The sequence below is a fragment of the Lathyrus oleraceus genome, chromosome 6 (genome assembly GCF_024323335.1).
Source record: "Lathyrus oleraceus cultivar Zhongwan6 chromosome 6, CAAS_Psat_ZW6_1.0, whole genome shotgun sequence".
Taxonomy (NCBI): Eukaryota; Viridiplantae; Streptophyta; class Magnoliopsida; order Fabales; family Fabaceae; genus Lathyrus; species Lathyrus oleraceus.
This window is the reverse complement of record NC_066584.1, coordinates 284,861,349-284,885,667: the sequence shown is the minus strand read 5'-3', so window position 1 is coordinate 284,885,667 and position 24,319 is coordinate 284,861,349. Positions and strand designations below refer to the sequence as shown.

The following is a 24,319-nucleotide window of genomic DNA, read 5'->3' as shown; positions in this document are numbered from 1 at the left end:
AAAAGATCAGGCACTCGAGTTGATGGTAGACTATCTGGGAGATGGAAACAACCATAAGGGCTCATATTAGGTTTGAATTCCTGAAAAAGATATATACATATGAGTTTCATAAAGTAGAGCATGCTAGAGATGATGATGAGCAGGTGGGGTTGCATAAAGTGTATGCTATGAGATCATACTTGTTATATTTGGTTGAAAGAGTGCCACTTATATGGATGTCGTCTACCTAAGATACTTCGAGGACTTTGAGCGGATCCATAAGTACAACTGGGGGTCACTTGTTTGGTCTACATGTACTCTAATTTATCCTAGGGTTATAGGTGTAACACGAAGCATGTGACAGGCAGCATCACACTTTTGACAGTAATATTTATTGGTCTTTTAGTGTTTGTGTTCCATTTTTATTACATTTTTCTAACGCTCTTACCGATGATTCGTTGATTCGTGTGTTCCAACACTTTTCAGACTTGGATCCTCCAGCACTTCCCACACATCTCCAGTTTGTGGTGTATCAACCTATACTGACGATATGTCGCGTGCTTCTGCATTTCCCCGCTCAGAGGGAACCATACAATAGAGTTATTTCTAGTGTATCTTGACCGCTTGGTAGCCGAGGATATGCATTTTAACAGTTAGGTCGATCATCATGAGACGCGATCATTTAATGATATAGTGTTACACTCTTGATGGTTGACTTGCGGTTCACGTCTGACATTTTATCATATGCGTGAGCGCGTCATGCAGCAATTCAACTACACCCAGACTATTAATAGACACTCTATTATTTTTGCTCCTCCTGCTATGACACTTAGAGATATGGATGTCATGTTTGATGATTATCTCAGTTATCTGGTACCGGAGGAGGCATAGAGTACCATAGTTGAGAGCGACTCGAGCTATATAGACGGGAACATCAGACAGTTTTGCAGATTGTCACATCCGTATATGGTGCAAGCTACTCCAAGATATCCACCGAGATCAACTCATCAGGAGATACTAGAGGAGGAGCAGGCACGTTAGATCATGCTCATGATGTGTTGCTTAGATGTCGTTGCATTGTGGAGATTGTGCATGCAAACGTTGACAAAGGTATCTTTCCTGATGATTCTAATGTGAGAGAGGTCCTAGATGTCATTATGAAGGAGGCACGAGAGGCACTGATGATGTCTCGGAGACAGCGTCGGAGGACGGGGGCAAAGGAGCTCTAGTCTGACATATGCAGTAGTTAATAGTATTTGTACGTTGGACTTATTATTGATTGTATTTTATTTTGATTTATTTCGACTTTATTGTATATCAACGGATGACTTGTTTTGACCATCTGGATTTATATATGTCATTTTTTACATATTGATTGTATGAGTTAATGTTCATCACATAACAGGGGCTTTAACATTTATATATCGTCATTTTCTTCTGAGTAATCATAAAATAAATTTGACTTGTATTGTTTTGATAGGTTACGGAGATGAATCTCCGTAAACCCTAAACGGAGATGCATCTTCATATCAATAAATATTTTAAATGGGTCTTTTAGAGAGGAATGCATGGTGCGTGTTTTGAAATACTTCGGAGATGCATCTCCAGATAAGTTGTAACATTTTGACTTAAGATAAGGTGCATTCAGAGATTCATCTTCGAAATCTATAAGACATTTTATGTTTTTCGTATGATATTTTTCCACCTCATATGATGGGAAAAAAATCCCCTAAAATCATTAGGGGAAAAAATACACAAACGAACTCGGTAAAAAAAGTTTATAAGTAACGGTAGACATTTCTTTGTATTTTTTATCATGTTGAAAGGGAACCACATTCTTAAAAAAAAATTGTGGGCACGAAATAATTCGCATAGAAATTTAGAGCTACAAAATTTGTTGATCGATAATGGCAAGTAAGATTCTTACTAAGAATTAAGGAAGGGGCTGCTATTTGTTTGGTGTTGTTATACGCATCCATACGTAGTTTTTCTTCACGCAAACTCATCGTTTTTTCTAAATTGGTTATTAAATACTAACAAACTTTCCAACCTTTTGCAGAGCAATTATTATGATCAAATTACTCGATGAGGTGTTGTGCAAAGAAGATGACAAGTATCATTATTTATTAGCAACTTTTGATTACTTGGAAAAAATGTTGTGATACTAGGTTTCAATTGTAAATGCTCATGCACTCGACTCAAAGTAAACATTTTTTCATTGTAATTTCATACAACTTATTAATAGCATACTTTAAAAAATGCTTGATTATGAATAAATTCCAACACCTGAAATTTTAGTGAATTGTTATCACCATTTTTGGTCCGTAACATTCAATCCCTTATTTTTGTAACACTCAAATAATATAAACTTTGGAGGAAACAAACTATGTATAAATAAATTCATGGAAAGCTGGAAGGAACCAAATTACTCAGAAACACTTTTTACAAAATGTTTTCTTATCAAGGGATTACAACCTCGCGCCAATCCTAAATAGACCCAACAATTTCCTTAAACACGTTATTACATTCATTGATGATCATTAACTTGTCGGCAACCGTTATCATCCTTCCCTCTATTGACCATTTGAAGGCCTGAATATAGTATAACCATTAACACCACATGTTAAATTCGAGTAATCTTGATAGTAAGGGTAACCATCATTGTCTGGATTTCTCATGCCTAGATATGATAGATCAGAACCGGCCCTTGGTAACCATTGGTTTGGAACCAACCCATCTACCTTGCCATTTCCATTTCCATATGGTAGTGCACTTGCATGTGGGTGATAATCCCTCGAGTCGAAATGTCCCCCCGAAGAGCCATACCCTTGTTGAAACCCAGGATCATGATAACTTCGTGATCTCTCAAACCTACAGGAACTAGTTGAGGATCCCAAATCATCATTTGTATCCAAGTCACCGGGAAATGTGAACTGTCGGTTTAGCAGATGTGGCCCATCATTGAAGGTTTGGAAGACTGAACTTGTCCCGGCTGTGTTTCCGATACTATGTTCATCATCAAGCAGATCATTAATGATATCAAGGTGTGGGAACTCATCCGCCAACAACCCTTGGTTTTGACGCCTAGATGTGCAAGCTTGAAACTCGTTTGGCATGTGGTCCAAAGATCTACTGTCTACTGGCCTGAACAGGTCGTGGTTTTGAACATCATTGAGTCGGGATGATGGTTCATATTGCATGCTTCTGTTGGCTTCCCTTTGAGAACCCTCCATCCACTGCGGCCCATTTTGCAAGACATCACGAGCAATCATACCGTAAGGAACACTAGACTGAGCAGCCATAGAATCCATTTTGTCAGAGCTCTGAGAAAGAAACATTGCTGATGATAAAGGTTGTTGTGAGTAGCTTGAAGATGGATTTACTCCTGAACTAGAGGTGGAATGAGTGAAACTGGTATCTGTTGAACCCATGTGATTCCCCATCATTACATTTCTGTACGACTGAGGAACATAACTATGAGTAGCAGGTGAGGGATCAGGACCCAATCGGCCAGTTGCACTTGCTGAGCGTGCAAGAGGAGCTGTTTGAACAACAGAGACAGAAGTAGTTGGTTTTGGAGCACCAGGAACCAGAGGAGCACTGGAAGGCCTTGACATCATAGCCACCTGGGTAGTAGGTTTTTCAGTTGGTCTTGGAGGTGAAGTCTTCTGGCTTTCTGTTTTAGGAACAATCGTTGCTTGTGATGCAGAAGTTAAAGATGAGGAGGATGTATCTTTACCGGGCTGTTGCGAGGGACTTAAAGATGTTTTCCTGACATTAACAGGTGAGGGTAAGTTTCTAGGAGGACTCCTAGGCGAGGAAGGCCTTACTAATGTCATCTCTTTCTGCAGACTCCCAATATCAACAGGTTTTTCAACATCAACTTGCTCTTTAATGCTCTGTTTCTTTTGTAGTAAAAGAACTTCCTCTTCCTATTAAGTAGAAGAACAAAGCCTATTAAATCAGGTTCGAATTGTAATGTCACTAAAGACGGACATTAATTGAAAAATAAACATGATTTATGAAACAAGGCAGCAGGTAAAAGGTAAAATAAGACGAAGGACATCTTTATAAACTAACAAACATGAAATCATTAATTTGCTGCAATTCCATTTTGAAAAAGAACCGAGACAACATGTCTTCAGTTATCTCTTACTTTTGCAAACCATATAAATTTATTTTTTAAGTCATTCTCAATGAGCAAACTACTAAGGCTCTTCCTTAATGGTAATGTTAGATATATAATATAAAAATCTGTGTCAGTCAGTCAAAAGCTTAGTTGGTTCATGAAATGGAATCAAAGCTACTATAAATTAGTTAGAATTTAGACCTTGCCACACCACATCTTCTAATAAAAGTTAAATGTAAGCATATGTATTGTCCAAACACAAGTGCAACAGGTAAAAAAGAAACTGGGAAGATTCAAGTATAACCAAACATGAGAAAGCCGCATGTAGCATGAAAAACTTTGGAAACAAGAAAATCATGAGGACAAGCTTTAAGAAAAAAGACAACCTTTTTGACAACAGGCTTGTCGAGCCACTTCAACCGATCCTGTAAGCAGATTGCACCTTCAGACTCAGACTCACCTACCTTGCCATTTCCAGACCTGTTAATATCAACAGCATTTGCAGCTGAACCAGATGCCTGACTGTCTATTTCAGTTGTCCAATTACTCCCATCACATGATGCTTTTAGCCGGTTCTTACCTCTACATATATGAAGTGGCAAAGCAAATTACCTCAAAAGAAACAACTTTGACATTCATCTACATGAAAGAAACAGTAAAAAAAAAAAACTCACTTGCTAGGCGACTTTTGGACTTTGTAACTTGAAAAGGAGTTCCCTTTGTGGGGATCATTCATCACCACAGAAGGCAACGAATCGGTAGAGCATGTCGAAGAACTGTCATCCATCACTGAACTGCTCCTTTTCTCAGTCAATCCATTCTGCACACGCGCAAGACCACCTATACCATTGCTACTAGCCTCAGTTGAAGGATGAACTTCTGATGCATCAGTATCCCAATTAACAGGACTTGCATCTCTTTCTTCTGAATCAGGTTGAGGCACTTCATCAACTCCAATCACAGAATCAGACATATCAGAAACAACTTCCAGAGCATCAAGCTTTTCATCTAGAGTTTGAACCTCATCCATGTTAGAATCCTTTTTCTCATCAGAAGCATTGTCTTGCTGTTTGTCATATACAGCCACAATAGGCCTATCCTCTCTCCCTAGTTTATCCTTTCCTTTTCGATTGTTACGTTTCTGTTTGGCCTGGAGTGACAAGAAACAACTGTTGTAAGCAGTTAAAAAGGAAAACCAAGAGCTACTCACACATACCCCATGTATATGAAAGAAAAAAAACAATGTCCTTTAATCCCCACAAGTAGCAAGCATGCTAAAGGAAAGGGAACATGAAGAAAGAATCACAGAAACTATGGTCACTAAATTGCTGGCAAGATGCTTCCGGCTAAGGAATAATTAGCCAACTGGTTTCTAACCTAACCTAATTTATGGGAATGCAATTTACATGTACATTTAAAACAAATAGAGGTAAATCAATGAAGGCCCAGCCTCATTAAAAACCAATATGCCAAAACTTGATGTTTTAATAAATTACAAACTCATGAGTAAAACATTATTACAAACTCTAGTCATAGCACATATTGCATATCAGAAATTAGATGATTTCTTTAAAATAATAAAACAATTGCATCATAATGTCACTCTATTAAGCACATACACCTCTGGGATGAGGTGAATCGCAGTCTGTCAGACACCCGTACGACACGAGTCTGACATATATATGTATTGATGTCTGTGTCCTATGTTTGCCTCCGTGTCGGTGTCGGATTTGTGCTTCATATATGTCACTTAATGTTTTGATTTTACATGCATGTTCTGTAGAGGAATTCATGTCGCTTAATCTTAAGTTTATCAGAAAATCTTGAATCTTGGAAAGATGATTACATAAAAACCCAATTCAATATCAGAACAACCAGAAAAGACAGTACTTATGTGAGAACAACTTTAGGATATGAGATCCCTTGATAATAAATATACATGCAGACCTGTTTCTTCTTTGACTTCTTTTCCCTTTCATTAACTGCACGTTTTGCTTTCTGTTCAGTTTCAGCCAGCCATGCTGCCTCTTCTTCGCGGATGAGTTCTTCTTGTCTCTTCAGAGCAACGGCTTCCTGGTAAGAAACCTCAATTTTATTGCTGCATCCATTAAGTAAATAATTAGGATAACCTAATTCATTCACAGTCTACACAGTCAGTACTTACAGGTAAACAAAGATTAAAAAAATAAGCAGTGCAAACATAGTAAAACACCTTGCATATCAAAATAAAGTTAAGCAGGCCATATTTTATCATTCACAAAGTCAACACTTCATATAAAAACAACACAAGGTTGCAGGATGATAACAATTTGGATTTATTCCAAACAGCCACCTAAAAGTAACAGAGAGCATCCTTCTGGCTCAACTGAAGTTTAGAGGTGAACATAATTTCACACACAGATTCAATATAGAAACCTAATATAAAGAAATTTTCATTTAGGCTGCAACAGACATTGGCTGGAGAACCAAGCATGCTCTTTGTAATTAGCAATGGATGACCTACACAACTTTTCTTGGCATTAGGAGAAATCAATCACATAGGCCCAATCTAACTTGCCTAGTACATGCAGCTACTTTGAACAGAAAATCGCTAACACTCAGCCATATGAAAACCTAATCCTCAACGAAACGCAATTCTTAATTTTTTTATATTTGAAGTGAAGGCACGACCAACAAATATAAAATATATTATAACTAACTGGTGTGCATTAAAGGAACCCACTTCCTATTGCTCATTGATTCCTTACCAGCAAAAAAACATTTAGAAATGCAAAGGGCAACAAAACTGATTCGGGAGATACGATGAACCGAAATCAAGAGGAATGTAACTGAGTAGTTAACCAAAACTAATTGAATACAATACCTGAATATATGGGCAAGGACAAATATTTCCAAAGTCCTGCGCCCCAATTCTGTGAGACGCCTTTCATCACGCTCTATAGAATCCTTATTGAAGTCCTCCCCAGAATTTCCATCCTGCCAAAACAGGCAAACAAGGTTCTTCTCAACAGAAGAGTTTTGAAACTGCAAAACCGAAATCTGTCCTATCCATTGACTAGCTTACTAGTACTACTATTAACTTCCCAGGCAACCAAGAATACCATTCTACATGTGCATTATATGTCCATAGCCATAATATTTTATTTAAAAAAAGTTTTAAAACATCTAAGGCATGAAGTAAATATATCTACAGAAACATAGGTAGAAAAGGCAGCATGAACATAATCTAAATTGGAATAAGGAGACAAATTGCATATAGTTCCCATGAGGTACAGAATAGGATTTTTGCAATATCACGATTATCAGAAGCTCTTGATTATTGTTACGGTTTGTTATAATTGAATTCTGTAAATTCTTACCATCTCACTTGTCTTCCAGGTTTGAATCAGCATTAAAATTTAAAATAATCAAATGGTTCTCTTACATTTTTACCATGCAACTATATACATTTTTACCATGCAACTATATAATTATATATGGAGCACAGGTACTTTAGTTTAACAGAGGAACTTGCATGAGGTTTCTTGGTGTTTCAACAAGGACTTCGAGTAGATTTTTATTTCAAAAATAGGAGAAGGGGGGAATTTTTATTAATTAAATTGGCACTAATGGCCATTTCACAACCGTCCCCGAGGGGATTAACTTTAGACCTTACGATTACAAGACTAAGCTCTTACCATTGAGCTAGCACCTTAAGAAGATTTGTTATTACACTGTAACTCAAATGTGTTGTAATGAAAACTTATGCATCAAATAACTACAAGTATCACATATTATTAGAGAAATCTTTCTAATTTGACAGTTCATATGAGTCTAACCATGACGTGGGGTTTGATACTTTGATATTCAACAATCATTACTTATGGGGGCTTAAAGGTAATGAGCCAGATCAGTTAAAATTCAGTGGTTATCCCTTCTAACCAATATATATCGGTAATATAAAATCCCTGATTTAGAACACAAGAAAATGGGAAGAACTACTGAATCTGATAGAGGGGAACAGAAGACTAAAAACTCCTACAAACAAATCCAAGAAACAGTGAACAGTTGAACACTTAGTAAATAAATAACTTCCCTCTCCTCGTAGTAAAATCAACATTCGGGCTACCAATTTGTCATTTAGTTAAAGTTCGACAACCAAATAACTATCCAATCATTATACCAATAAAAAATATTTCTCACCTTTGTGCGATTTTGAGGACCTTTCTCATCTTTTGGAGGGAGAGGTTCAATAGCCGCCCTCTCAAGTAACAATAGAACATCATCCACCAATACAAACATATCTTTCTCAGCACGAACAATTGGAGCTGGCATTTCTTCAGCATCCAACAACTTTACCCTGCCTTTCTTGCACTTAGTCTGGCCTTCAAGAGCCTTCAATCCACTATATAAGGAGTCCATTACCAAAGTAGAGGTCACTTCTTTCTCTATAAAGAAGTGTTTCACTACTACTTTCAAAATTACATCTGTTTTTTCCCTAGACATGCGACGCCTAGAAGTTTGATCAATTTCTCGCCAAAAAGTACAGAAGCTGCAAATATTGCAAATTCATATCTTAGGCGACAAAATTAGAACAAAAAATTTCAAGATCAAGTCATAAAGAATCCTAATATAGTAATATATCAAATAGCATAAACAATTTGTATCCCTATTAAATAAAAATAACGAGAGATAAAACTTTAGATATACTATACAAGTAAAACTTCAAATACATAAAAAGAGCCATAAGACTACACAGAGTTGCCTAGAATGAATCTCACCATTGTCTCACTACATGATTAAACTACTGCATTGCCCTTCTGTAATGATTTCTTTCCTTCCATACATGACTAACATTTTTCACTTTCCTAGATTAAAGGAAAATGAACTTAAATGATTTAAAACTTCAAGCAATAAATTGCTAATGATCATGGAGCATGAGAAGATAATAATATAAAGGTCCTCATGGTTTAGGTTACACTTTGGAGCAAGATAAAAATAAGGGCGAGCATAAGGAGATAATTTACATCTATTTATAGGCAATACTAATGAACGCTAAATACCTTGACCACCTAGCTTTATCCTCTATCAGCTTCCCGAGCTTGCTTCTCCTCTCCTCCACAAAACGCCGGCAAATTTGTTCTACATTTGTCAAATATACCCTAACAAGTTCTCTCCTATACTGACAATCAAGGCAACGGAAAGGCCTGTCAGCTTTTTCCCTGTGCATTAAAAAAACATATATGGTCATACATCTGATTAAAAGCTATTAAGCACACTGCAAATGGACTAGAATATCTTTTGAAAAAACAAAAAGCATCATACATGTACTTATACATACAAACACTTAATATGGTACACATTATTAAGCAAAATTCAACACTATTCCACATTAGTTAGTTATAGCTGTCAGTCAATCCAGGACAGCAACACAGAGCAGCTGATCCCAAAAACAATATAATTGATTATGAGGAATGTCGATACAAGATTAAAAATTTGCTCACAGATAGAACATGTTGTCGTGATTAATGCACAGCCTTTAGGCGAAAAACCAAAAGAGAACAACACTTAATAGACCTAAAGAAAATAGAAATCCTTGCCCTTTAGTAGATATAGGTAAATACTAAGTTAAAAAATAAGCAAAAACAAGGTCATGGAAAACACTGTTGGGTTAGAAAATGACAAAAATGGATTCCAATGTTTACAATCCCATAAATGAATGTAAAAACAATTACATGAATGTATTCATTACTTCACAAAAATATATTGACAAGTTTTCAACAAAAAAATTATCTTTATTGCTAGCTATCAGATTTCCTATAAACTACATTTAGAAAAGGATCAGGAACCCTTATTAGTTGATTACAGAACACATGTTTTCTTCTTTCAAGATTAGTAACAAATGGAGTCAGAATCACATTTAAAATAACTTTAAGGACTATTAAAATGTATACAAGGAGGTGTATTGGTAATATTATAAATTAAACAAAAAAATAATAATAAGCATCGAACACCTAATGACTTGAACTTGAGCCTTTATTATCAGATTGTCAGAAGTGTCAACGAAGCCGTCATACACCTTCGAAAGCTCCATAAACTTTTTCCATCCCCAGTCATGCTCCTTCTTCCAAAATCGGTGCAATGTATCTAAAAAAATTCAGGTAAAATAGGTTAGCAATGCTGTGGAAAAAAAGAAAATGTAACTCCAATAACACATGTAATTATTTACCAACAGACCAGAATATTTTGATTTCTTGGGGTCTTTGTTAACCACAGCTATTGTAAACTGTGCAAAATGACTCCATCCTGCATTACCCACAAAAAGAGGGGAGAACAAAAAAGAAGTCAAGTAGTGTGGGATAAAGAGTAGCTAGTAAAATGAACAATCATTAATGCAATAACAAAATTCAAGAACCAAACCTGGAAGAAGTTTGTCATGATTAGCAACACACAGAAACAGAGAGAGATGATTGCATACATCACAACCTTGTGGATAAATTAAAATATACCTGCCACATACCACACCACAATTGGGTCAAAAAAGACTAAAAACCCCAACTAAATCGTATGGTATCCATCAAATCTTAAGGAGTGTCTCAACAAACTATATGCAAATGTTAGATTTCAACACCAACTCGGTATGGGGCATGTTAATTATATCAACATCATGTTCTACTTTTGATAATGATACACCTTTCAGTCAGAAAGTATGGGAAACACTAACCCAAACCAATAGTCTCCCCTCTCAACAGAGATCTGTTGGAGATAATTGTAATTCATCAACGTTAAATTTTGTCAAGAATCATATATTCATACAAATATAAACATGAATGACAATAGCTGTATTTATAAACATGTATTTTAATAAGAATATCCAAAGCCACATACCACTTGTAGTTGCCAACTTCAAATGCATTACTACGAAGTTCCCTTTTGGTAATCTGAGAAAACTTTTCTATCTTCCATGTATATTTCCCATACAACTCAGATGGTTTTGGTCCTATAAAGAGAAAAAGTTAAATTAGATTTTAAACAACAGTCAATAGAAAAAGGATTCTAACAATTGCAAAATTCACCACCATCATCGTCCTCGTCGGTATCCCAGTAAGGAGGTGAAGTCGACGGAATTCCATTCTCCACCTGCTCAGAAGACCGCCATTCCGCCAACGCTTCACCAGATTGACAACGGTGCCCACTAAAACTTCCCTCAACAGACTTCCCCGCTCCTGATTCCTCACTCGCAATCCCAGCCATTGCCTGATCAAGAATTATTTCACTAGCACTCTTCTTATAACAGCTGCTGGATAAGAACCACAAAAACAAAGCTCCAAAATTAACCCCTTAAACCCCACATTGTATTATAACATACTAAATCATTCAAACATTTTGATTAAACATTTCAAACAACATCACAAAAAATGCATTTAGAATTTATTAGAAATAGTCAACTTTTACCACTGACAAATATAAATAATGAAAAACTGAAACAAAAATTGAGGATAGCCTATTATAAAGAACAAAACTTTATTTCTAATATCGCTCTTCAATACCACTGAACCCCAAAACCCAACTAAAAAATTAACCTAAAAAAACCCATGAATAAAACCCTAAAATAGAGATTGAAAATTTTAAAATTTAAAATTAAACCTAAAATCAATCATATAAATTTAAACAAGCCCAAAGTAAACCAAAAAAAAACGAGATTCCAAAAAAAGGTTATCCAGCAAATTGCATGAAACCAAAAACCAAAAATTCCGAGTAACAATCAACGCCGGAAAAAAAAACAAAGATCTCAGGCAACAATTCACATGTAAAACATTGATCGAAATCGAAGAAATGGCGAAAAGGCACATATAGAAAACCCCTAATAAAATCAACAGTAACAAGAGGAATTGAAAAACAAGAGTGGAATTTAATGGATCGAAATTAGGGCATGCGAACCTGGAATCGAAGGAGGAGACAACAATAGCGGCGTGAGAATCCGGGGCTCTGAGATTTTAGAGAGAGAAATGAGAGGAGAGAGAAAATGATAGAAAGAGAGACAGAAGAGATGAACAACGGAGAGCAAAGGCATAACCAAAAAAAATGAAAAATACTATTTTATTTTAATTTTATGTGTTTTCTACTTTATTTGTTTTTATTTAAAAGAAATTAAAAATTATAGATTTTCCTTATAATGATTCTTTTATAAAATAATGTATTCTAATAATTAAATGTGGATGTTGAAAAATAATAATTTGAGATATTAAGAATGGAGATGGGATAAACAAGATAGAAAAAATGGAATGTATCATATACTAGTTTTAATATGTGTATATATGGTCGAGATAGGCAAATGTGTATTTCTAAATCAAATGGGTTTCTTGCTATGTGTATATATGGTCTAGCCTCTTAGAACACATTTATTAATATGTGCTCCCTTTGAATGAGCCATATAGGTGTCATCTCCACGCTCAAGGTTAGGTTTTTTCTAGACGTATTAGCATTGGGTTTGATCATTAGAAATATCATGTCTAATGTGGTACTCACAATATATCCTTATATTAGCATTGGGTTTGGATTTTCTTTGACGATGCAAGTTTATCAAGTTGAAATCGAATGATTCTCTAAAATACTCTTGTGCCTTTTTGTTAGAGAGATAAAATTGGTGAAGTGTCATTACTTTTGATGTTTGTGTTGGAACAAATTTGATTCTACAATTATCCTTGAGTTTTGATGATAATAAAATGTAGAGAATAATTTTATACTATAAATATTTTAATGAGTGTGCGGAAAATAGAAAATAGATTCTGACTATGAAAACGTCCAAACTTTGAACTAAAGGATAAAATTAAAAGTATGGTTACAAAGAAGTTAACTATTGTAATTCCTTGTGTCGAAGCAGGTTGCTCGACAGGAAAAAGGAAGTGTCGAACCACCTGGTGTGTTGAGTTGTGTTAGTATGTCGAAGTGTTGAAGCATGTTGCTTCACACAGGATTTCGACTTATGTCTATTTTAGTAGTGTTAGCTATTTTGGGCTTTTATAATTTTGGGCTTTGACTTGAGGTCCAAGTTAACCTAAAATTATAAATAGAGAGAGTAACCCTTATTTTTGTAATGAATTGAATAGAATATTCATAACATTGTAATTCACAGTATTTTGCAGTTGTAAAGTGAATAAGAAATTTTCCACAATTTGTGGACATAGAGAAACTCTGCAGAATTTTATTACTATTCTCCTTCATCGTTCTTTACACTCTTTCTTTCTCCATTGTTCTTCTTTTCATTGTTATTGTGTAGGTGATAACAATCTTGTTCATCAAGATTGATTGAAATTCTCCATAGGTTTTGATGGATTTTCAACATCTGGTATCAAGAGCTCTGGTTCAATCGATTCGTGGGAAGAAAATCATCATGGTAACGAATCATCCAAACGGGCATTTTCCAGCAAATCTTCTAATTCTCAAGAACAACAATTATGAGAATCGGTGCAAGCAGATAAAGGTTGTGTTACGTTATCAAGATCTTTGGGATCTTGTGAAGGAATGAGTAACAACGCTTGCAGAAGTCACGACAGATCAAGAAAAGGTTGTACATAAAGAATTGAAGAAGAAAGATTGTAAAGCTCTCTTTATAAACCATCAATGTATTGATGCAAATAACTTTGAAAAGGTTAGTGATGCAGAGTCAGCGAAAGAAGCATGAGAAATTCTGGAGAAATTGTTTGGAGGCGCGGAGAGGTGAAAGAGGTGAGGTTACAAACTCACAAAAGAACGTATGAATTGCTTCAGATGGAAGACAATGAAAGCATAATTAGTTTCTTCACCAAGGTTATGAAATTGGTGAATCAAATCAAGGTATGTGGAGAAGTGTTAACATCAAGATCTGTTGTTGGAAAAATCTTGAGGTCGTTGACTCCAAAGATCGACCACGTGGTAGTAGCCATAGAAGAGTCAGAAGATTTGTCAAAATTGACAAAGAAAGAGCTTCAAGGGACGCTTGAATCTCATGACCAAAGAATGGATGAAGGAGTTGCAGGAAAGTCGAAGAGTGATATGGCTTTGCAGGTTCAATCAACAAAAGAAAGAAAAGGCAAAGGAAGCTGGAATGACAACAAAGGCAGAGGAGGTTACAACAATTCGACTGGTCGAAATCAGCAAGAAAGAAACTGGTCGAATCAGAGAAAACCCTGGAACCAAGGTAACCAAAGAGGTGATGTTGTAGGTAGAGGACCCCTTACATCCATGGTACTCCATGGGAACCGTTTTGATTGTTCTTACTCGAATAGGTGTGATGTCTAAAGATTACTCGCAAAAGAATGATGGAAAAGGAAGGAAATAGATAAAGTGCTCAGCGAGGATTGGGGCCCTCATGCTTACGTATCCTCATGGTGCAATGAGGAATTCAGAGCTCTGTAGTTCATAGAACTAATGGTGGGAGATGAAAAGAAGTTGTGATATGGTCTAAACCAAAGGAAAATGTTGTTTGAACTCCAAAAAGGGTGAAGTATGAACCCAAGAGTAAATATGGCATTGACGGATATGTGGACCGACCGGAAGCGTCTGCCACTATATGGTATAGTTGTAAACAAAGAGAAATAAGTGTTTGGGTACGAGTCAAACAACTCTGTAAGACCCCAATTTTGACTCTAAGATCCCTCATGATATCTCATCATATGCATTAACATTGGGATCACAACTTGGCATCCTCCTTACCCTTCATTCATTGGGTTTGCATTGGGAGGGATCACCAAGCACATTTGATTGTATCATACTTCATTTTTCTTTATTTACTAACCAAAATACCAAAAATATGTCAATGTATAGTTTGTTGCTTTTGTAGGTAGTGTGTATGCTCACTTATGCTCTATCAAGCTCATATCTAAGGTTTAAGACCCTCAATGCAAGGAGCACAATCAAGAATAGGTTTAAATTGGCTCTAAGCATCATATATAGATCCCCGTGATCTTCACATGTTATTTTGATCAAGAAATCATCAAGAGTTTGGAGTTGGTTTGCCTTGGAAACCCTAATTCATCTGGGTATCTTGTGTGACTTCTTCAACAAGTTTCTTCAACAATTGATCAAATATTTCAAAGGACACTCAACATTACATCATCTTATGCATATATGATCCTCCATGAGTCCCAAAAATTAAGAGAATGTTAAGCTAACAAGGTGGTTCATGGTGGTTGACCAGAGAAAGTCAACTGGTCAAAACTGGGGTTCCCTATACCCTATCTCCTACAATTTTTGTCATATGAAAATTATTCTAAGAAACATTACTCAAAATGACATTCCAAACAACTTTCATGTTTGAGTATAGAGCTATTTTTTCTTGGAAAGTCATTTTTTATGGTGAAAGATTATAGGTCATTTTGTTTGAACCCTAGTTTGGAGGTCAACTTCCCAAGACCATAACTTGCTCAATTTTTATAATATGAAAGCCATTAAAATTGCATGATCAAATTCAAGATGTCTACTTCTACTTTGATTTTTGGAGGAAGTGCAAATTCAACTTGTAAATGCATGTGCCAAGAGGAAACATTATAGCTCATTTTGGGTCAATACCATTGAACAAGTGATTTTCCTCAACTTCTAAAATGCATAACTCCTCCATGCCAAATCCAAATGAGGTCAAATTTGTGACAAAATTGAAGAAGTTTGAAAGAGCTACAACTTTAATGAATGAACTTTTCTCATTTGAAGTCCACAGAAAAAGTTATTAAAGGTGGAAGAAGTGAACATTTGACTTAGAACTTAGAAAATTTTCAAATATGTTTGATTTCCCAAACTTTCACCTCAAAATTCATCATGATCCAAGCTTCAAATGAAAACGTGTTCAACATGAAAGTTGTTCCCCTTGATCTCAAATTTCCAAAAAGTCTAATATCATCTCATTTGGTCAAAGTATGAGGGACTTGCGCATAGGTGTAAATTAAAGGACCATTTAGATAATTTCAACTTCCATTTTTCATACACATTTGCATGGCCTTCCAACATGGTTTTAGCATGATTAACATTCAATTTTGGATCAGATCACATTATCTCATAGGCCTAGCACACACCCATGCAACCATGCAAAGGAGAATTTCAAATTTTTCCAAATTTGGAAGTGTGCAAAAATCAATCTCATGGCCTATAAATTAGACCCTCATTGCTCAGAATTAAGGACCTCATGCCCAAGCTTTGAACCTGCAACCTCAAACCCTCACCATTGAAGGATAAACTTGAAGATTTTCTTTGAAAATCGAGTTTTAATTCTCCATCTATTTCGATATTGAAACTCCTAGAGTTCATCCCTTTCCTTGATCTATTTCACTTCCATCAAGCATCTGAAGCAATACCAAGCATAATTGAAAGCAAGATCGTGCCAATTTGAAGCTCCATTGAAGGTGATTTTTCAAAATTTTCATCTCTTCAATTCTCCCTCAATTCTTCACCATTCTTATTGATTTTTTATTGTCTGAAGTCCTATCAATGTAGGCAAGAAGATTGAGTTGCTTTGAGGTCAAATCGAAGCAACTCAGTTCATGATCCTCAAAATCCAAATCCTTGTATCTTGTTATATACTTGGAGTTGGACAAAATTGATGCCAGATTCGTGCTCCTAAGCATTTTTCCTTCAAATTAGTGTATTCACTTTTCATTTTTCATAAGGTTTGAGTTGGACCAGTCTGGTGGTCCTCACCGGAGAAGATGACCAGAGTTAGGGCTCCGGTGGTGCGCTAGATCAATCCAAGTCATACGATCCATTTGAATTGTTTTAATCTCATGTGTTGCTTCTGATTACCATACGTGTACACGCATTGACTTGGGAACATGATGGAGCGCGCGTTTTGACCATCTGATCTACCACCTCAATTAATGAGGGAGATCAGATGGCTCTTTTTTTTTTTGAATTTCTAATTATTTCATTTAATCCCTTATTTTTAATTAATTCATATCAATTTCATTTTTAATCCAAAAAATATGGGACTTTCACCAAAAAAAATCAAATATTTTCCTATTTCATTTTCAGGATTAAAATTATTTTTTGGATTAGTTTTGATATTTTTCATGATTTAATTGTTTTTGTGCATATTTTTAATTGTTTAAAAATACTTCTGACTTTTCAAAAATTATGAAATTTTTTGTCCAAGGTCCTTTGACCTTGTTTGACCTATGATAAATCTCTTGGCCATTTATTTGATGTTTTGAAGAGGTTTTAGGTTTTTGATCAAACATAATTTAATTTTAATGCATTTTAATTTGATTTTTTAATTGATTAATTGTGTAGAATTTGTGTTTAGTCATTTTTATAGACTTGAGAAGTTTGACTATGTGTTTGGGCCTTGGTCAAGTTTGATTTGACTTTTATTTGATTAAAATTATTGGATTTAGGGGATTGATAAAACGTACATTTCATCTCCCAAAATGAATGAATGATTTTAATTTGATAAAATTCCTCCCATGACCAATTTGTGTTTGTCTCATCTCCCATCCCTCTTCATCTTCAATCTCATTCTATCCCATCCCTTTCATTGACCAATGTGAAATTCTGGTATCAGATATGAGATGTCGAAGGTAATGTCACGACACTAATATCTGAACAACAAATAAAATATAAACAGGATAAAAACAAAGAAATAATTGAACAAGCGACACAAGCAATTGTTAACCCAGTTTGGTGCAAACTCACCTACGTCTGGGGGCTACCAAGCCAGAAAGGAAATCCACAAAATAGAATTAGTTCAAAGACTCTCAGTAAAAAACTTCAAGTTATAGTCTTTTCACCTAATCTCTACCCATGTGACTTCTATCTAAGAACTCTTAGATATGAGACCCTAATCACTCCCCCTCAATCACAACAGTGATATAAAAACAAATACAAAAGAAAGAAGACACACTTCAAGGACACATACTTGATCTTGCTTAAAAGCTTTAACCAAGTAAACAAACATTTGTGCTTCAAAGCTTTGAGTGGACAAAATACAACACAAAAGTCAGTCCAATTCATACATCAATAAGATGAATGAATGGCTCACAATACACAAGCTCACACAAGGCTAAAACCCTAAAACTCTCTCTCTCTCTCTTTATCGTTCGTCTCTTCTGTATATCTAAAACAGGGTTTACAAAGTCTTTATATAGAAGCTTTCTGAATGGGCCTGGGCAGCATGAAACCCTAATTCTATTTAATGTATATTCCCTAAGAAATAGCAACTAATCATTCCTTTTAGGGAAAAATAACATTCTGGTTTTAAATAGAATTACTCCTTGAATAACGCATGCAATCTCCACATAAGCACACAAAGATTTGGATGAAAAGCGCAACAACAAAACACATAACATTCAGACTGAATGTTTTGTATGCACATGTCTTAACATCGGGTCTGACATCTTGACTAAATCCTGCACAACCATATTTAAACACCCTGCAGGAAGTTAATATCACATGTCAAGACAGCACGCATGATAACTTGTGATAACTCTAAGTTTGACCAAAATTGATACCAACACATAGAACCAACAAACTCCCCCTTTGGTAAATTTTGGCTAAAACATACATCAGACCATACGTTCACAAGAAATCAAATAAAGTATCAGTTCAGCAGCAGAAGTAAACATACACACATTACTAGCAGAAAAAGCAACTAGTAAACACACATGCTCTTGTGCTCAGAACACACCACCTCCCCCTTCAGCTAGTCCACACCAAGCACCAATCTGCTTCACACAGACAGAACACTTCTCCCTCTTTGTATCAAACATAACATATAGCTATCAAACATCAGTTATGGCTATAGCTACACTTCTCCCCCTTTTTAGCCAAAAGAGACCAAAGAGACAAAATAAATGTCTATTCGGTCATAAACCAAAATGTCAAAAGTTAAGGATTACAAAACCAAGTACATAATCAGCTTTAAGCAAGCTGAGATACAAACCAACAAACCATCAAAACAGCAAACCAGAATAGCCAAAATCAAGAAAATCCATCAAAATAGCAACAAAAATCATCACATCAATGGGGGCCAAATTCAAAGGAGCTAATCAGAGGAGCTTGAACTTGCAGCTTCATCAGCATTAGAAACAAAATTGTCACTTGTCTCATCATTATCTGCAGACCTCTCACTAGAGGTGTGGGCTTCAGCTTCCTTAGCATGTTCACTATTCTCACCTTCAGCTTGCTCCAAGCTTGCAATCAGGGCTTCCAACGATTCTTTCCTAGTTGTTGTTACCCTTATCCCTTCACCCAGCTCTTTACAAGTCTCCTTCAGCTCAGCTATAGTTCCAACTTTTGAGGCTGGCTTTTTCATGGCAGATGTCATGACAATGTCTTCGACATGACTGCCTTCAAACAGTTTATAGTGCACTGACAGAGCAGGTTTTCTTCTACTTGGTAAATCATTAGAACTCAGAATAACAGGATGTTGTTTCATGATAATCCCACAAATCATAAAGGGAAAGGCATATGCAGCTTAACTGCGTTAGTAGATGCATGCTTGATGATTTGTTCAAACATAAATCTACCATAGTCAAAATTCAGTTTGGTTCCAACAACAAAGATAAATCTTCCAAGGGTATTAGCAATTGTGGAAATGTGGTTGGTAGGCACCCAATTTGCAGATCCTATTTTATGCAATATAGCATACTTGACAATCAACTTCCCAGTAGGAAGATACTTTTTAATAGGCCACCCTTTCACCTACCTTACTGTAATTTCTCTACAGACCTCATTGTTTGTAGCTTCCAGTTCACCTGCACCCTCAACTCTTCTTCCCAGAAAATTGTTAATGATAGTGGGAGAGAATGTGATACACTTACCTCTCACAAACACTTTTCAAAGTTCCTTGTTGTTCTTATCAGCAATATCCTCAGGAATGTTGACAATGAATTCCTTAACTAAACCCTCATAGCACTGAGAGAACCCAGCTACAGTCTTCATCAACCCAGCTGTCTTTATTAGGTCCATGACATCCTTGACTTCAACATCATCCTTTCCTAACTCCCTTTCCACAGCCACCCTTCTTTGAATCACAAAATTCCATTTGGCAGCTTCATCCTCAAGATGGAAAGAGATATTATCCAAATGCACAGCAACAACTTTCACAGGGGACTTCCTCACAGTGGTCTTCTTCACAGGAGAGATGTTAGGGACATCTTCCTTAACATCCTCTTCAGACTTAGAAACTTCTCTAACCTTTCTTTTCTTCACTTCAACCTTGCTCCAAGATTTGGAAAGACCAACACCAGAAGTCTTCTTTGATGTTCTAGCTGCCATCAGTTCAGCAACAGCTCTTCCTTTTCTAGTCTTTATACGCTTGGCCACACTTGGCTTTAAGTGATGAAGTAAGTTATCCTCTTGATCATCAGACCTATCATCCTCTAGGTCAATCACATCGTTTGCAACATCATGCTTCTCAGAATGGGAAGCATGGGCAGTTTTAGACGCCACAGATTTTCCTTTACCAGACACAGTTTGCCCTAGAGAGCACAAACCTTCAGTAGCCATGTCTTTCTCAGATCTAGAGGAATCATCATCCTTCTCACTATGATGTTCAACCTCAGGAGAAGGGTACATTTTAGATAGGGGAGTAGAGACTCCCTTCACAGAATGTCCTTCATTAAGGATTCTAGTGACTAGGTTTCTTATGACACGATCAGTGTGGTGTATATCTTCCTTAGAATTAGTGGCATGAGTTGAGCTAGAAGGGATATCAAAGATGTTACCTTGATTTGGGCATGCAGAAGCTGAGGCATCCATGGGATGGTTTAAATCAAGGGCTTCACATGAAATAATAGATAGAGGAACCACATCCAAAATCTCATCATCGTGAGTGTCCATGGAAGGAGCGCTAACCTTGTGAGTAGACTTAGTAGTCTTTGAATCAGAAGTAGTTTGATGTTGTGACATTTTGACATTTCTGTGGAAAAATTGCAATTGCCCTAGCAGAGGAGTATGAGGAAGAAGCAGGAAGTTGGAAGAGTTGGAGTAAGTAATGAGGTTATGGGGGTAGCGTGTGAAGATGGAATAGATGGTATTTCCAAAACAATGTGATGATTTACCATAATGAGGGCACTTTATTTTAAGAAAATAGACAATAATTTGATTACTTTTTCCACTCCATATTAATTGCTACAAATTTTCATAAATGCAAATCCCTAATTTCCCTCTCAGGAATTCAAAATGATTTGCATCCAAGGCCTTTGTAAAAAATATCATCTAACTGCATCTCAGTAGCAACATGCTCTAGGGCTACAATTTTATCCTCCACGAGTTCTCTAATAAAATGGTGACGGATATCAATATATTTTGTCCTGTTGTGCTGAATAGGATTCTTTGAGATGTTTATAGCACTCAGATTGTCACAGTACAATGTCATGACATCTTGCGTGACATTGTATTCAGTCAGCATTTGTTTCATCCATACCAGTTGAGAACAACTACTTCCAGCTGCTATGTATTCAGCTTGAGTAGTAGAGAGAGAAACACAATTTTGCTTCTTACTAAACCATGATATTAAATCGTTCCTCAAGAAGAAGCATCCTCCTAATGTGCTTTTCCTATCATCAGCACTTCCAGCCCAATCAGCATCACAATATCCAATCAGCACAAATTCAGATCCATGAGTGTATAGCATCCTATAGTCACAAGTGCCATTGACATATTTTAGGATCCTTTTCACTTGGTTTATATGGCTCACCTTTGGTTCAACTTGATATCTAGCACACACACCTACATCAAAAGCAATGTCAAGTCTGCTTGCTGTGAGATATATCAGACTCCCTATCATGCTTCTGTAGAGACTTTAATCCATACTGACACCATTTTCATCTTTAGTCACTTTCAAATGAGTAGGAGCAGGTGTCCTCTTGTGGCTTGCATTCTCCATGCCAAACTTCTTAACAATATTCTTGGCATATTTACTTTGAGATAGAAAGATAGAATCTTCCATCTGCTTGACTTACAGGCCAAGAAAATAGGTTAGTTCTCCAGCAAGGCTCATTTCAAATTCAGACTGCATTTGCTCAACAAAATGTTGAACCATCTTACTTGACATCCCACCAAACACAATATCATCCACATAGATCTGAGCAACCATGAGCTTTCCTCCTTCATCTTTGACAAATAAAGTCTTATCAATGCCTCCCTTTCTGTATCCATTATTAATGAGAAACATTGTGAGTCTCTCATACCAAGCTCTAAGAGCTTATTTCAACCCATAAAGAGCTTTCCTCAACTTATACACATGCTTTGGAAGATTTGGGTCTGTGAATCCCTTTGGTTGTTCAACATATACTTCCTCATTCAAGTAGCCATTTAAGAATGCACTTTTCACATCCATTTGGAACAGTTTAAACTTCAGAATACATGCCACTCCTAGCAACAATCTAATGGACTCCAGGCGAGCTACAAGAGCAAATGTTTCATCAAAGTCAACTCCTTCAACTTGAGTGTATCCTTGTGCTACCTATCTTGCTTTATTTCTAGTAACCACACCCTTTTCATTAGATTTATTCTTGTAAACCCAATTTGTTCCAATAACATTTATTCCTTCAGGTCTTGGAACCAGTTCCCATACTTCATTTCTCTTGAATTGGCCTAATTCTTCCTGCATGGCATTGATCCAGAATTCATCAGTTAAGGCTTCTTTAACATTCTTAGGCTCAATCTTGGACACAAAACAGTCGTGTGAGATCACTTCCCTTTATCTAGTGGTGACCCCTTTATTTGGGTCTCCTATAATGAGATCTTTAGGATGATCCTTCGGAATTCAGATAGAGGGTCCCTTATTAACTTTATCAGCTTTAGGTTCAGCTTGAGTGGACTCACTCTCATTACTTTTGTCCAAGAGATCAGCTGGGGCATCATTCAGAAATGTTTCAACATCGTCTGTGACATCAGTCTCTTGATCATCAATAACAACATTGATAGATTCCATCATAACTTTTATTCTGGAATTAAAAACTCTAAAGGCTCTACTGTTTGTTGAGTAACCCAGAAATATTCCTTCATCACACTTGGGGTTCATTTTCCTTCTTTGTTCACGGTCAGTCAGGATATAGCATTTACTACCAAACACATGAAAGTATTTGACAGTAGGTTTTCTTCCCTTCCAGACTTCATATAAAGTGGTTGAGGTCCCTTTCCTCAAGGTTACTCTGTTGTGAACATAACAGGCCGTGTTCATAGCTTCGGCCCAGAAGTGGTAAGGTAACTTCTTAGCATGAATCATAGCTCTAGCAGATTCTTGGAGAGTTCTATTTTTCCTTTCCACCACACCATTTTGCTGAGGGGTAATGGGAGAAGAGAACTCATGACCAATCCCTTCAGATGAACAGAATTCAGAAAATTTACTGTTTTCAAATTCTTTCCCATGATCACTTCTGATTCTGGTAACATGACTCTCTCTTTCTCTTTGAAGTCTTTGGCAAAGGTCTTTGAACACATCAAACACATCAAATTTTTCTCTTATAAAATTCACCCAAGTATATCTGGAGAAGTCATCCACCACAACATAAGCATACCTTTTTCCACCAAGACTTTCCACCTGGATAGGTCCCATCAAGTCCATGTGGAGAAGTTCCAGCACTTTAGATGTGGTGTCATGTTTGATCTTCTGATGTGACATCTTTGTCTGCTTTCCAATCTGACATTCACCATAAACTCTTCCTTCATCAATCTTTAATTTTAGGATTCCTCTGACAGCTTCAACAGATATAATCCTCTTCATTCCTTTAAGTTGTAGATGACCCAGTTTTTGATGCCATAGTTTCACTTCTTCTTTTTTAGCTAGAGCACATATTGATGAATAACTAGTTTCTTGAGAATTCCACATATAGCAGTTGTCCTTAGACCCGACTCCTTTCATGATCACCTCATTTTTTGCATTAGTAATCAAGCATTCAGTTTTTGTGAAGTTCATATTTAGACCTTGGTCGCATAGTTGACTGATACTGATCAGGTTTGCAGTCAATCCTTTAACAAGCATCACATTATCAAGGTTAGGGACTCCAGGACAGTTCAACTTTCCAATCCCCTTGATTTCACCCTTTGCTCCATCACAAAAAGTTACATAGTTGGTGGCATGAGGTTGGAGGTCAATTAACAGGTTTTTGCTTCCGGTCATGTGTCTGGAGCATCCATTGTCAAAGTACCAATCTTCTTTGGCTGAGACTCTGAAGGAGGTGTGAGCTATCAAGTTAGTAGCACCAGCCCTATGAACCCACTGTTTTCTGTTAACAGGGATGTGTTGTTTGGGTCTAGGTT

At 36.4% G+C, this 24,319-nt stretch overlaps 2 protein-coding genes across 4 annotated transcripts; both read right to left on the bottom strand.

Moving 5' to 3' along the window:
- Positions 1–2,378: 2,378 nt before the first annotated feature.
- Positions 2,379–12,197, bottom strand: LOC127091641 (TNF receptor-associated factor homolog 1b). 3 transcript variants are annotated; one of them, XM_051030330.1, is made up of 13 exons: positions 12,029–12,197; positions 11,164–11,384; positions 10,976–11,087; positions 10,508–10,596; positions 10,325–10,393; positions 10,102–10,234; positions 9,151–9,309; positions 8,291–8,639; positions 6,972–7,084; positions 6,056–6,206; positions 4,783–5,258; positions 4,495–4,690; positions 2,379–3,911 (listed from the first exon to the last, which is right to left on the bottom strand). In XM_051030330.1, exons 2-13 carry the CDS (start codon positions 11,339–11,341, stop codon positions 2,553–2,555), a joined length of 3,384 nt encoding a protein of 1,127 aa, XP_050886287.1. In that variant the 5' UTR covers positions 11,342–11,384; positions 12,029–12,197; the 3' UTR covers positions 2,379–2,552. The 3 variants fall into 3 exon arrangements, with proteins under 3 accessions (XP_050886287.1, XP_050886289.1, XP_050886288.1); XM_051030332.1 differs by having other exon boundaries at positions 11,167–11,384; XM_051030331.1 differs by having other exon boundaries at positions 11,164–11,387; positions 12,029–12,186.
- A 7,691-nt stretch (positions 12,198–19,888) lies between these two features.
- LOC127095200 (uncharacterized) lies at positions 19,889–20,962 on the bottom strand. Its single transcript, XM_051033922.1, has 3 exons — positions 20,779–20,962; positions 20,447–20,667; positions 19,889–20,383 (listed from the first exon to the last, which is right to left on the bottom strand). The coding sequence occupies exons 1-3, from the start codon at positions 20,960–20,962 to the stop codon at positions 19,889–19,891; spliced, it is 900 nt and encodes a 299-aa protein (XP_050889879.1).
- Between the last annotated feature and the right edge of the window lie 3,357 nt (positions 20,963–24,319).

Bases quoted from the DNA above. Each gene is read 5' to 3' on its own strand.
- LOC127095200 (XM_051033922.1), bottom strand. From the start codon at position 20,962: ATGTCACAACATCAAACTACTTCTGATTCAAAGACTACTAAGTCTACT. The intron at 20,668-20,778 runs GTAACATCTTTG...TCCTTAATGAAG, and splicing joins TTCTGCATGCCCAAATCAAG to GACATTCTGTGAAGGGAGTC. The intron at 20,384-20,446 runs GTGATTGACCTA...CATCACTTAAAG, and splicing joins AGCATGATGTTGCAAACGAT to CCAAGTGTGGCCAAGCGTAT.
- LOC127091641 (XM_051030330.1), bottom strand. From the start codon at position 11,341: ATGGCTGGGATTGCGAGTGAGGAATCAGGAGCGGGGAAGTCTGTTGAG. The intron at 11,088-11,163 runs GTGAATTTTGCA...TTCTCTTTATAG, and splicing joins CGACGAGGACGATGATGGTG to GACCAAAACCATCTGAGTTG. The intron at 7,085-8,290 runs GTGAGAAATATT...CTGTTTTGGCAG, and splicing joins GTCCTCAAAATCGCACAAAG to GATGGAAATTCTGGGGAGGA.